Source organism: Oryzias melastigma, linkage group LG22 (genome assembly GCF_002922805.2).
Source record: "Oryzias melastigma strain HK-1 linkage group LG22, ASM292280v2, whole genome shotgun sequence".
NCBI classification, from domain to species: Eukaryota; Metazoa; Chordata; class Actinopteri; order Beloniformes; family Adrianichthyidae; genus Oryzias; species Oryzias melastigma.
The window spans coordinates 14861697-14876173 of record NC_050533.1 but is presented as its reverse complement, the minus strand read 5'-3'; the positions used below and the strand labels follow the sequence as shown (position 1 = coordinate 14876173).

Genomic DNA, 14477 nt, shown 5'->3' with positions numbered 1-14477 from the left:
AAACCTGTTTCAACTTTTTGAAATTTAAATCTAGTTATTATGTGCAAATAAGATGAAAGAACCAATGGAGGAGATCCACCTGCAGGGATTTGAACCCTTTTGTTGTTTTCACAGGTGAAAGAGGTCAAAGGTAACAATACCTGGAGTAAACAAAATATGCAACTCTTTTACTTCTGTACTCAAATACAAATCTGTGTAATGCGTTTTGTTCTGCTTTGAATATTTCTGAAATACTTTTCTGAAGTCTTTACACCTCATTCTTTCTTCCTCTACTTCCTCAGTATTGCTGTGACTCGTTCCCAGGACGTCCCCTCATTCGGGCCTCCGATCCCCAAGAGCGTAACCTTCCCTAAGTCCTCTGTCTTTCGGGACTTCCTGTTGGCCAAAATCATAAACGCAGAAAAAGCAGCTCACAAGTCAGAGAAGTTCGGTGCCATGGCAACGCGCACTCGCCAGGAATACCTCCGGGACCTGGCGGAGCGTCACGTGACCAGCACGCCGGTGGAACCCACGTCCAAGTTCCCCTTCATCTCGCTGGCCCACAAACGGCGGGAGAAGCTTCGTCCTTACAGCGGGGCGGAGCTGAGGAGTCTGGGGGCCATAACCTGGCAGGTGCACGCCGAGGACCAGGTGGCGGGCGCCGAACGCGAGTGCCTGCTGGCCATTTCCAACGACTTCATCATCCTGCTGGACCAGGAGGCCAAAGTGGTCGTGTTCAACTGTGCCACTCGAGACGTGATCGGTTGGTCGACGGGGAGCCCCGCCTCCATGAAGATCTACTATGAGCGTGGAGAGAGCGTGTCACTGCGCTCCATCAACAACAACACCGAGGACTTTGGAGAGGTGGTGAAGAGACTGGAGGTCAGTCAGCCGTCACTCTGCATGGCGCTCTAGAAAGATCCCACTCATAAACTCGATGATTAGGGTGGAGCAAAAGTCGAGACATTTTTACCGAAAAGCAAAAACTAACTATTATTCTCAGCACTTTCTAAATAGAATTTTCCCTTAAGGCTGGAGAGGTATCAAAATCAAACTGTAGGATTGTTTTTTTCATATTGATTTCCTGAAAAATTTGGAGACTAATAAGTCCAAGGTTAAATCAGTAACTTTTTAGATTTAAAAAAAGAAAGTACGTCTATAAATGGCTTCTTAAAATAAAACTTTTTGACTATTAGATGACTTGCATTTCTTTTACATTTTATTAGTGTTTATTGGTGTTTTCAGCAAATACATGACAGATGATGGAGTTCAGCATCCTCCTCAAGGACCCTAGTAAAGTGTTCTCTCACTTTATCCTGGTTCACCATTCAAAGTCTTGCTATTTCACTGATTTTTTTAGTACTATTTTACATTTAAATAACAGATTTTTTTTTTTAAACAGCACATGTGTTCTGTGTCCCGATTGGCTGTAGACTTTGTCATTCATCTCTGTACTGGGTCTCTCATACAGAAAGTGTTCCGTTTGCCAAATTCACATAACTCTTTGTAGATTGTTTTCATTCTATAGTGCTCGACTTATTTTTTTTTATAAATATTTTATCTTTGAAAGATAAAGCCAGAGAAAAAAAGCAAAATATGAATGTCTGCCTGTGGAAAGTGGGTAGTGAGAGGTTTTGCAGCCTTAAAACAGCTGTAATAATTGTAAAAAAAAAATCATATGACTTCTCTGCGGGTTTCACCTGTTATTGCAGGGTATTTTTAGACCGTAACTCCAGCTATAAAAGAGAAAACGCTGTAAATTAAATGAGAAAATTGGAGATCAAACCAGAATTTTTAGTTTTTTTACGAATGGCCACCTTTTTGTTTGAGTTCTTGGTCCACATTTCCTAAAGGACCCAGAAGTTATAGAAACTGAGATGATATGAGAACTTTTGTTCTTCATATTCATGTTATGCAGAGCTCGGTTTGCTATTTCTACAAAAAAAAGTCAAAATAGGCAGAGAATGATCCTTTTATTTTAGTTTTTTAGACTTGGTCCATGTCTTTAATCTGAGTTCATGTCTTTAACTGTATAATAACTTGATTTCTTACATCAGAACAATTTAAAACAAAGATGTTCTTTTTTTTCTTTAAAATTATTAAAATGTTAATTTCATTCATAACCCTGAAAAATCTGTCTAAAATGTTTGCTATGAAACAATCTGACTAAAGGAAATCCGCTAAATTTTAATTTTTTGAAAAATTCAGACCTCAGTAAGAAAACTGAACAAAAAAGCCTCTCACTGCTGCCTAATATCTACATTTCTGCAGCTGTAAAATAACTCAATTCCTTCTTTTTGCTCTGCAGCTGCTGACCAAAGGCAGTCAGACCACAGAGATGACCCTACGCCGCAACGCCTTGGGCCAGTTGGGCTTCCACGTTAACTTTGAGGGCATCGTAGCCGAGGTGGAGCCGTACGGTTACGCCTGGCAGGCCGGGCTGAGGCAGGGCAGCCGACTCGTGGAGATCTGCAAGGTCTCAGTGGCATCGCTGTCCCACGAGCAGATGATCGACCTGCTCCGAACGTCTGTCACGGTCAAGGTGGTGATCATTCCTCCCCACGAAGACTCCACGCCGCGCAGGTACAGTTGACGCTGGATTCGGAGGCTGAGCTGCAGGATCGGCGGTTTTTCTCTAATGACTCTCTGTGATTGTGTAACAGAGGCTGCTCAGAGATTTACCACATGCCCCTGGTTGATTACAAAAACCACAAAGAAGGAATGCCCTATGAGTTAAAGTTCCCCTTCCGGCCAGCCAACAGCAACGCCAAGTGGCCGCGGACCTCGTCCAGCCCGCAGACCCGTGCCGCCGGCACGGCAGGAACTCTGATCAAAGCACCGCCCGCAGACTTCAGCGAACGCAACTCTGCTGCTATTCCCCGCAGTGTTTCCAGCGACGGTCGGCCTCTGAACCCGAAAAGGTCACGGGATGAACACTGCCGCCGTTACACAACAGAGAGACAGACTGAACCGCCATCTGGCTGGTTGCAACATATGTCCTTAATGTCATCCATATGTATCCTCACAGATATTCCCCGGGGAATGACAACTACGCTCTGGCCTGCTCCATTGTGATGGGTCACACACTGCACAACACCAGCACCGCCTCCAACCTGCCCTACGCCGAAACCGTCAGCTCCAGCCACTGGAGACAGAAGTCCATGCCTGATGGGTAATCTTTCACTGTTTTTTGGCCTCAAATGGTGCAAAATAAACTTTGTTTGCTTGTTCAGTTCTCTTAGTATATAAATGGTGATGATTTTGTGTGCTTCAGGTTCAACAACAACTGCCAGTCGCCTGCGTCGTTTGCGCGGCAGGCAGCCGGCGACGGGGTCAACGGGATGAAAGCCAGCTCAAGCACTGGCGTCGGCTGGATCCGGACTGGCGAGGGGGATTCATGTAGCAGACTAGGAGACAAAAGCAGCTCAGGTGAGCAAAGTTTAAACAAAACACACACCTGTTTGCATGAGTCTATTCTAACTTACTTACATTTTCCAGACACAGTGGTTTCCAAGGTAACGATTCCCCGGCTCCAGCCGTCAGATCAGAGCAGCCGCATATCTCCTAACAAGAACACTAAGGTGAGAAATAATAATGATCAGAGAAGTTAATCTAGTTTTTATGATTATAAGAATCTTCCGAATCCAGATAGATGACCTTAAAGGGTAACCAAACTGGGAAGTTGGAGGCTGACTCCGCCCACAGTCGAAATTTGAAAATCCAGTCAGAGGGGTGGGGCTGGAGAACTGGACTGTTATCATTACTGGAGCCGCAGATCTTAACATGGGCTTAAATGGTTTGACCAATCATGAAATTCAAATCGAAACCTCAATTCAACCTGTAGGGGGCAGCACACAGATGATTTTTGACTATATGTTCAAGAATTAAACAAGTTTATTTTAATTTGTCAAAAATTTGGCCAATGACCAACAGACAGCACTTTTAAAGCCCCATTTATAGAGGTCATAAGCCAAAAAAAGGTGATTTAGGGTTTGGTTTCCCTTTAAAAAGACAGATGGTTTGATCTCCACATTTCTCTCCTCTGAACAGACCGATGCTCCGTACTCGTCCAGCCAGTCCAGCAGCAACACGCTGTCCAGCAACGCTTCCAGCTCTGCGCACAGCGACGAGAAGTGGTACGAAGTCGGCTCCCACTCGGGAGTGCAGAGTGACCTGGAGCTCAACGGATACCTGCAGGGCACGTCCACCGACAGCGGCATCGACGCGTCCTCCTTCACCGCCACTCAAAGCAGCACCTCGTCCTCTACCGCCGCCTTCAGGGCCAAGGATAAAACCCAGGGGGAGGAGTCTGCGGAGAGCAGTCCCGGAGCCACCAGCACTTCACCTCCCACGCCGGACGCTCCTGTCGTTGGACAGTGCGGCAGCGAGATTCCAGCCAAAATCTCGTCCGTGTACCTGCGTGGTCCTGATGGGGGCTCATACAGCATAAGTGATGCCATCTCCCCATCCAGGTGTGTTTTGGTTTTACCTACTATTACAGAATTGGTCCAATGTTTCATTAAGCACGACGGAATCCTGATCCTAAAAAAAAAGTCCAAAGCTCTGCAGTTTATTAAAAAGAACTCTGCTAGAATGTCTTTGCTTTTAGATGCATTTCCATCTCATGGTATCTATGGGAGAAACGGAGCACAAAGATGCGTTTGAAGCTGCTAGACATGCAGACAGTGAGCTCCACTCTGCTCCACCACCCCTCTAAATCCTGCTTCCTTAAAATCAAATAAATCTTTCCTCCTTGTCTTTCTCGCTTAGACAGAAATAACCGACTTCTAAAAGCCCGCTACTCCGCCAGCTTTGTTTTGCAGTGCGCGCACGCATCTGCACGCTCCGCAGGCGCAGAACTCGGTATAAAAATATAAGCTTTCATCTCACTCATTATAAAAAAATATTGAATAGAGCAGAAAAAATGACGTGCAAGGACATTGTGTCCTATTTTCTGTTTATAAAATCAGCTATAGTTGGAGATGCCGATTCCTGAAGGTTATTTTTATGTTTATGTTGTCCTAAAATAATGCATTTCATTTTATAAGACTTTAATATGTTTAGCAGCTAATTCGTCTTTTATGCCCTCAGTTCTGAGGGTCCGGCGGTGCAGGGGGAGGCTGCCGAGGGAGCTGCTGCAAACATGTCAGCTGCGTCGCAGAACCTGCAGTCCCCCGGGACAAAAAGCTTCTACCCTCGACAGGGAGCAACCTCCAAGTACCTCATCGGCTGGAAGAAGCCGGGCAGCACTGTGAACTCTATAGAGTTTGCCAGCACTCGCAAGTAAGACGCCTCAGACGTGCAGCAGGCTGTAACTCACTGTAGAACGTGGATGCTTCCATTTGAGCACAAAAAGCTAAGCCGGTTTGAAAGCTGATTTTGGTTATGGTGCCACCTAGTGGTGGAGTAGAAAAGGATTGAATCCTTTCATTTATTCCATTGGTCTGAAACCTGCTTGATTCACGTGTTTTTAGCTAAAATACTTCTCTGCTTTTTGTCTAGCATGTCTGGCCTTAAGATAAGGTGCTTCTAGAAAAAAAAAAAAAAGTTGGCTTTTGTTTCCAGGCGGCACCAGAGTGATGGCCTGCTGGGTGGTCCGCCCCAGCTAAAAGCCAATCTCCGTGGTTGTCAGTCGCCCCATCGGCAGACCGCCAAATCCAGCCTGGAAGAAGACCTGAAGAAGCTCATCACTCTTGACAGCCCTCCACCCACCACCACCGAGGAGAAGGTGCAGAGAAACGCTTTTCTTTTCCTCTTTCTGATGATTTTTGTGGGGGAGGATCAATCTGAGGGGGCAGAAAATGCTCAACTGGCAAAAGAAATAACGGTTGCAGCTTTAAAGTGGATTATTAATGTGTGTCTTTAATCTTAGTTAAATGTAAACCCCAAATAGGAGATGACAAACATGAATAAAAAACAATTATAGAGTAATTCTTATGTGCACTGCAAAAATTTTGACTTGCAAGAATGTTTTCAAAAGTAAAATAATTTTATTTTTTCTTGAAAGATGTCTTGGAGACTAGGATTTATATTTATAAAATGAGAATTTTAGCACAAACCATTTTTCTTACCCCCTCTTTTTTATTATTTTAAGAATTTTTTCCCCAAATTTGAGGATTTTTTGACTTATCCCTAGAGGGACTGTTGTGTTAATAGAAAAAAAAAGTCCAAAAACCTTTTTTTAGGTGATGAATGTGCAGTTTTGTTTAATAATCTCCAGCTGGTAAGTAGAAAAAATACTTTTCTTAAGAACAAAATTAATAAAAGAAATTAGAAAATGTTAAAGTTAAACTAAAAGTATTTTTATATTGTTAAATAAAATATATTGACCAAAGCAATAAATGGAGAAAATATTTAAATAGCCAGCAAAATATTGAAATTCAAACAAATAAAAATAATTTGTCTTATATCCTCTAAAATATTAACAAATAATGGATGATTAATTGAAATAGTGGGTTCAATCAGTAATTTAATTAACAGAAAGATGGTCATTTATCTTTTTCAAATTAACTTTTATTAAATAATTATTCATTTATAGCTGCTAAAGTTCTGATACATAACAAGTAGCTAAAATAGCAAATATTATATATATTTTAGTGTTAAATTAAAGTAATTGTTTGTCAAAGTCAAATTCTACAGCTGTTTTTACAAAAAATATGCTTATTTTTGTACTTTTTTTCACAAAACTATTTTTTTAATATTTATTTGGTAACACTTTATAATAAGATTCTTAACAAGCTGTATTAACCATGAACAAACATTAATATGTTTATAGAGTGTTAATAAGACATTTATAAGCACAATAAGTCGAATAAGGTTAATATTATTTTTAAAAATATATTTAGTGTTTTGCAGGACCTCATCTTAAGAGTTACCTTTTATTTTAGAAAGTAGGAAAAATAATCAAAATTTCTTGCACTTTGAGAGGAATGTATCCAGAACATGATGGGAATAGTTGATAAACCTTTTTTGGGGTTCATGAGCTTCATGACCTCGGTGACATTAGCTGAACATTTCTTTTGGTTTTCCTTTCTGCAGCCTCTGTTCCCTGGTCCACCTCCCAGCCGTCGTTCTCTTCAGAGAACGCTGTCAGACGAGAGTATCTACGGCGGGCAGAGGGAGTCGTCCTCAAGTGGGCCGCACGAGACCTCTGACCTTCTGTTCACCTCCTCCACCCTGCCACGCTCCCCCACAACCCGCCATGGGTCAAACCGCAGAGCATCACACAAATCTCTCGGTGAATCTCATTAAAAGCCATGAAAGTTTGTGTGTTTTTATTTTTTCTCCGTACAGAGTAAATGAAATGCTAATTAAAGATCCTGCTGGTGGTTTTACTCTCATTCTTCCAGGAGATCTGTCTGCATCTGAGAGCTCAGAGCTGGAGAAGGAGAGAAAAAGGCAGCAGCAGCAGCAGCAGGATCCAGCCCTCATGCCTCTGCCCGATGCCGGGGTGGATGGCCCACTGGACTGGGCTCACCTGGTGGATGCTGCCAAAGCATTTGAAGGTACGCAGAGCTCCTTTTGCTGTCACCTCTACTATCAACAGAGGAAATCTTTATTTTTCATGTTTTAAATCGTAGAACAGCGGCTGGCTTTTCTGGCAGCCCAAGAGGAGGACTCCGCGGCTGAAGCCACGGCAGCTGCTGTCCCTCAGCAGGCCGAGCCTCAGGCAGCCCCCCCCAGACAGCCTCTGCCAGGGTAAGGAGCCTCCAGACACAGCCTGAAGCCCACAGCTGGCCTTTATTTGACACATTTAGACCCAAATCTTTCCTCATTTTGAAGGATTTCACTTCGTTTAAAGCCAGTGGTTTACAAGCTTTCCCGAAGCTAATTTTTCTTTAACTGTTCTGGTATCGCCTGTCCGTCCTGGGATAGGATCTCTCCTTCATGTGGGAATCCCTAAGGTTTCTTCTTTTTTTTCCTGACTCAGGTTTTTTTAGGAGTTTTTCCTTACCGGGAGGGAGGGTCTAAGGGCAGGGATAACCAGTTTTTGTAGTCTGTTTAGTTTTTAACAATTGTTTATATTTTGAAGCCCAATGAGGCAAATTTCTTTGTGATTTTGGGCTATATAAATAAAATTGAATTGAATTGAATTGAACTTTATGTGATCTCAATTTTCCTTTTTCTAGAGAGACTCCAGCCGTCTTATTGGGGAAAGTCGACCAGCTGGAGTCCATGGTGAAAGCGCTGCAGGATGACCTGAAGAAGGTCTGCTGGTTCCCCTCCTCTCACCTTTCTTTGAGTCAAAAGTGCTCCCTGAAGATGTCGTAGCTCACAAGTATCTTTCCCTCCACCAGGAGAAGGATGCTAAGGCCTCCTTACAGGCTCAGATCCAGAGTTTGAGGGAAGACAACCAGCGCCTCCTGGAGGAGTCGTACAGCGCCTCGGCTAAGCTGAAGAAGTTCACAGAGTGGGTCTTCAACACCATCGACATGAACTGACTGCTCCTCTGCTTTTGGGAGTTTAACCACTGCTCCAGCTCATTTCAACTTCAGTGCTATTATTACTGACACACTTTCTGGGTTTGTACAAACCTGTGCCAATGTCAGCTTATGTCCATTCTATATTTGTTCAGCCGTGAAACATGAAATACGAAAGGGAAGAAAAGAGCTTCTAATTGTGTGCCAGTTTTATCAGCATGCTCTCCCTTTAAACATTTGTGCGTCCGATCGGACTCCCGACGCCCCCTGCATGCCAGGAAAAGCAAGACTGTCCTTATAGCGTCTCAGCTCGTCACTTTATAATCAAGATCCTTTCAGTCAAATCAAAATGTTCTTTTCTGGAATTGGAAAACAGCTGATACTTTATTCAATTTAGCTCTTTGTTTTTGAGACATTATGTTTTTTTTTTAATAATTTCAGTAAATAAAAATATCCTATTTTTGTATTAGTAACCAAAAGGAAAAGACGAGCTATGATGGGAAAGCGTCAAATAGAATTATGCAAGTGTTTGAACAGTGGTCATTTAACATGGAAAAAAAAGAATATATATTGTACAAAAGCATAGTTGGTGCCATTAAATATACCAATATAATAAAGAAAACTATTTTAAATATGTGATGTAAACAATTATTTTTCTCTTTCCCTCTCAGGAAATGATAATTTGAGGAGGATTTATGACAAAAGGCCAAGAAAAAGATGCAGTTCCTCTCATACACCTGTAGGGGGCATTTTCTTATAGAAAACAAAGTTTATCCTATATTTCAAAAACTAAGAAGATGGAGAACCAAAAGATTAGGAATTTCTTTTTGTTTTCTTTGTACCTTAAACTGAAATGCCTTGCTTGCTGCAGTGAATTGATAAACAGTGCCACCTAGTGTTGACAAGATGTAACAAACCCTGTTTTCTGTACACAGCATGCACAATTGCCTCAATCTGAATTGTAGTTAAATGAAATCGGTACGGTCTAGTGTCTATCTAGTGAGATACAGTATAATTCCTTCATTTCCCACAATGCCCCTCTGAAAGTCCTACATAAATATGGCCCATATGATAATCAAATGATCCATATTTCATTTTCATACTGTAACTATTTCCTTTCTTATGCCTGGAGACACTGTGCAAATGTATATAGGAAGAATTTAATATTCATCAAAATTTGCACCTTAATTCTTGTTTTTTTACTGTCATTTTTTATATATTTTGTTTTACTGGCAAGCAGAGGAAAATGTCAAGAAAGGTGTGTGTGGGGGGACAATGGTTTGAGCCGGACTCTTAAAAAAAAAATAAAAAAAGTCAGTTCCAGGTCCTTAAAACAGCAGATTTCCCCTTTTGCCCTTTATTATGAACAGTGTAAAAGCATGTCATGTTTCCACTGAGCTGTGATGTGTAAAATATGTTAATATCTATTAAAGATATTTTATTGAATGAAACTGACTACATGCTTTTCTGTTGCAGCATCTTCTATATGATTAGTAAGAAGGAAAGTAAATATTCACTCTTTCAGTTATTGAAGTAACATTTTATTAATATGAATTAATTCCTTTTGGCGCACTGGAATGAATGGAGTGTTCATGCTCAACAACATTACCAAAATGTTATCCCAAAGGCAATTATTGTGTTCAAAAACACCTAAAGAAAACATCTTTACTTTTATTTTATCCCTTTTTTGGGAAGATTCACCTGTTTTTTTGTTTGTTCATTTGTTTTGTCGCATATTTTCTGTTACAAATAAGCCCTTTTTTTCAACTTCAGTTTTTCATCTGCTCCTAAATCGCAACTATTTGAATAAAGAAATGCTCAGAAATGCACATTTAAGCTCAACTATCTTATATGAGTCCTCCATCATGAGCACAAGAACATGGTAAAAACACAAAAAGACCATTTTTATCAGTGTCATTATGAAGGAAGAGGACACATCAGTTTTCATATTTTGACCTCCAAACAACGTTTAGCATCGATTTAATTATTATAATATATAAACCTTTAAATTTAGAAAACGAAAGACAAGTTTGTTTTTTCTATTGGAATTTGCCATGAAGAGACTACAAGTTTTCTTTTAGGCACAGAAAGTATAAAAACTCTGGAGAAATAGTTCAAAGTATATATGTGGTTTATATGAGCTGGAAAACAATATATTCTCCTTGATACATTAGAACTTTGTTCTAACTTCTCAAACATTTAAACATGTTTTTTCTGTGAATTAAAAAAATGCAGATGTTTGTGTTTCTTTAAAAAAAGCTTATAATGTATTCTGCCAGGATTTAAGTTATGAATATTTTACTAAAGTGTCTTTTTATCATTAGTCTTCTACAAGAAATAAATAAACTTCTGAGTCACTTTGTTGGAAACCAAATGCTGCCCTTAGATGTTTTTTTGCTGCTGTTTTGTTTTGTAAAAAGATAAAACAAAGATCCCTGAAGGTGGATTTTAAAAAAGGAAATCAAAGTAAGTTGCAGTTGTTAACAAATTTCAATGTGCACTTTTTCACCATAAAGAATGTTTGTCAAAGAAATAGTTTTATTGTTTGACGTATATTTGTACCTAGCGAGCAGCCTAATAATTATCATTTAACATTTAGTCTGGATTTGTCTTCATTTTTTGCCAGAAACAGAGATTTCTTTTGTTGATTTAGCATGAACACAAATTATTATTGTTCCTTCGCACTAACCAAGCAGACAAATCCTCTCATCAGAAGAGAATGGATGGTTGTGTTATCATGCTTTTTGTCCACTACATGGACCAAGTGGCACATGTAAATGGATATGTCACACAAGGCAATCTTAGTTTCCCTTGGTTACCAAGTTTACACAGAGCTACCGCTTCATCTTCTTAATAATTTGATTTTTTTTTTCTTAAGAAATTAAAGGCGACAGGAGATCTGATTTTACTTTATGTGTCAGGCTTGATTAAACCCCCATTGGGGGAACTTCTTTTTTCCTGAGCCCTAGAAGCATGACAAATGTTGAAAAAAAAAAAAAAAAAAAGGGCCATGATGCCAGAGTTTCATCACCCCATCCAGGATCCCTGCCAAGGAAAAGTGATGGAAAAATATAAAAAAAATAAAAAATTAAAAATAAAAAACAATAAGAATAATCAGACTGTACTGTTCTGATGCAAACATCTGTATTGCTGTGTCTGTTGTTTCACAAATTGTCATGTATTTTCCTTACTGGCTCGCTAAAAATAGAGAAAAAAAGACTGTTAGTTTAGGTTGCCGTCTAAGTTTTCCATAAAAGTGCAGAATCTCTGGAGAAAAATCCTGAAAATGATAAGAATATGAAATGAAATCATATGTTTTTGTCTCAGCATGTCTTAATGAAGTGTTTATTACTTCCAGCGTCAGTGGGCGCTGCTGCGACGTGCATCTCCCCTGTCCTCCTTTCTCCTCTGTGCATCTCTAGTGCTCGCTCCCCTCCCCTCCTCATCTCCGCCGCCTCCTGTCTTTCTCCTCCCTCTTTCTATTCTCTCTAATTCCTTCATCCCTCCCCCTTTCCCCCCCTGCCTTTCTCTGTTGCACAGCCTCCCTTCCTTTCTCCCCTCACTCCTCCTGGCTCAGTCTGGAGCGCACGCATGCAGGCGGACGGGCAGGCAGGCAGGGGGAAGAGGAGGGATGAGAGAGGTGTGCGCAAGTGAGGAGCTCCTCAGCTGCCAGGGCAATGCAGGACTGGTGAAGAGAGGAGGAGGAGAAGAAGAAAAGGAGGACTGAAGGAGTACTGCAGTGACCTGCCAGCTTTTTATTCTCCCCCTCCCTCCTTTTAACCTCTATCTTTTGCTGCTTTTTCTTCACTTCCCTTTGCCAATTACACCATGAAGCTGCCTGCTGTTTGTTGCTAAGGTGGGTTGTGTGGGGGGGACCGGCTGTTCTTTTTGGTTCTTCAGGTAATGAACGCTTCAGTGACAGGCACAGACGTGGGGATTGCACTGCCGGGAGGGGGGCAAACAGGGGATTCTCCATTGCAGTGTGCATGCATCTGGGGCACCGCTCGCATGTTGTGTGAGAGTGTCATTTACTGCATACGTGTGCAAAGTCCCTCTTTCTGTTTGCCCCCTTCATGACTTGGTGTTTGCCGTGTGTGTATTTGACACAAACACACTGTCCGCTCCACCTGCGTCACCTCTTCACCCTTTGAGGCTTTTATTTTGGCAGCTTTTGATTTCATTCTAGAGGAAGTTGGGTCTCTAAAACCCACGTTGAATCTTTTTGCTTGAACAGGTATGACAGTCCATGTCTGTGTTTGGCCTCTGATGTGAATACAAATATGGGCCGTCTAATGTGCCCGGACTCTTAAGAGAGCTGTTAGCCAATGGGGAGTCTGCACTTCTTGTGGCAATAACAACCAGTGTGAGAAGGAGAAGGTTACTCATTCACCAAACTATATGCTCTAACATCTTTACTTGTTTTCCAATGATGGCACTAAACCTTTATTTTCCTTTTTTTCTCCCCACTTAGCTCATAAGTTATGTAACACAAATGCCCTAAATCTCCTGAAATCACGACTTAAGAAGTGAGACGATGAAGGTTTTACATCATCATCCTGCCTCTTTTTCCAACATCAGTTAGTCCTGTTGGCGCCTCTGGATCCAAGAATCAATAATCAGCTTCCAGTGACAAGAGCTTGCATTTGCCTAAGGGTGGTTGATAAAAAGCGAAAAAAAATTTGAGATTAGCAGAAATATTTCTGTCGCCGACTTCCTAGAAGTGCCTGGGAATGTTGAGCGGTCGAGTAAATCCCCCTAACAGCAACTCCCAAAGCACCCAGCCCGGGAAACTACCGACAGGTCTGAAAAAAATCCAGTAAACATATTCTGAGTATTAGCGAGTAGCTATAAAAAGCTTTGAAACTAGCATGACCACCTATGTGAGAGTTAACTCATTAGGAGAACAGCGTTTTTATCTTAGCACAGATGAGTCATCACAGCGAGGCAGCTGAGGGGTTTTAGGGGTTATACATAATTACTGATTATTCTGTGCCGACACATTCGACTGCATTTGTTCTTCTATAATTTATATCAGATGAGCGCCTGATTCTACTCTACAGCAGTCTTTTTTTAATGCCTCAAAAGTTGTCAAACTTATTTGAGAAAACAAACTGATATTTATTTATCTTTGTCAAGTTTTTTCTGATTGAAAATAGCAGCAAAAACTGAAAGGTGTTTTAATATATTTTCTGTCTTGTAAGAAAAATCTTTTGAAAAGCAAAATCTTTTTCAGTTTTTGCACTGTGGGATCTCATACCTTGAGGGACATCGTCCTAATGTGTTGTTTTTGTGTGTGGGGCTTCCCTCCAGGCCTCAGTGAGAATGGCAGAGGGGTCCAAAGACCAGGGAGGGGTCGGCACGACGGATCCAGAGGAGGACTCCCCCAACATGATCGTCTACAGAAAGGTAAGGCGTGGTTTGGATGTTTGTTGTGGTTGTCCGGCGTTCGCAGAGGAGCAGTGACCCGTGCACAAGCTCCTGACGGTGCAGCGGTCTGTAGCGGCGTGCAGATACCTCTCACTGGTTTCACTGTCATGTGTCAGAAACACTTTTTTTTAACCATCTAAGAAAAAAAAGGGTTGGATCTGTCTGGTTTTAGTCACTCATCAGACTGGCCTACAGTTAATCATGAGCTCTCGGTCATTTTGGTGTCAAGGGTAATTACTTCCTCCCCTCTGCCACCTCACTTTTTTAGCAACTTTGATTTGAGGATTAGTCATTTTTGAGTCCAATTTTGACTATTTTTCTTAAGTGAGGTGGTAGAATCTTCCATTTTTTTAGTTCTTTATCCAAAAAAAAAAGGATTTTATTTCTCAGCTGCAACACTCAAAGAAATCTCCTTTTTAAACAGAAGTTCCTCACAGGATCACTGATTAGTGAACCAGCGGAGCAGGTGACAGCTTCTGCTCCATATGCTTCTAATAGCAGTCCATCCACAACGCCAGGTAAATACAATTGTCAGGATGCTAAATGAAGTCTGGAAGGCCGTTAGTTAACTATTAAATTTAGAACATGCTGACAGCTGCTGGGAGTTTTTGACAATCTCCATCCATAACTCGAGTGCAGCCACCCTGAAAA

The 14477-nt window shown here is 41.3% G+C and overlaps 2 protein-coding genes across 3 annotated transcripts in view; both read left to right on the top strand.

The window, feature by feature from the left end:
* The window catches only part of LOC112144283 (signal-induced proliferation-associated 1-like protein 1), a 38800-nt gene extending 28950 nt beyond the window's left edge, over positions 1-9850 (top strand). Inside the window, exons 8-22 of one of the 2 annotated variants that reach the window (XM_024268775.2) lie at positions 282-861; positions 2288-2562; positions 2643-2900; positions 3008-3151; positions 3254-3408; positions 3478-3560; positions 4030-4451; positions 5071-5262; positions 5545-5707; positions 7018-7216; positions 7329-7484; positions 7560-7677; positions 8109-8187; positions 8277-8389; positions 9071-9850. In XM_024268775.2, coding sequence (XP_024124543.1) covers positions 282-861; positions 2288-2562; positions 2643-2900; positions 3008-3151; positions 3254-3408; positions 3478-3560; positions 4030-4451; positions 5071-5262; positions 5545-5707; positions 7018-7216; positions 7329-7484; positions 7560-7677; positions 8109-8187; positions 8277-8389; positions 9071-9077 — 2944 coding nt within the window. In that variant the 3' untranslated portion in view covers positions 9078-9850. Of the gene's footprint in view, positions 1-281; positions 862-2287; positions 2563-2642; positions 2901-3007; positions 3152-3253; positions 3409-3477; positions 3561-4029; positions 4452-5070; positions 5263-5544; positions 5708-7017; positions 7217-7328; positions 7485-7559; positions 7678-8108; positions 8188-8276 lie in introns of both variants that reach the window. The other variant, XM_024268766.2, reaches the window with a different exon arrangement.
* Positions 9851-11295: 1445 nt separating this feature from the next.
* Positions 11296-14477, top strand: part of LOC112136940 (regulator of G-protein signaling 6) — a gene marked incomplete in the record, with an annotated part of 48177 nt that continues 44995 nt past the window's right edge. The window contains 2 exon segments of the mRNA XM_024259022.2: positions 11296-12255; positions 13710-13805. Coding sequence (XP_024114790.1) covers positions 13722-13805 — 84 coding nt within the window.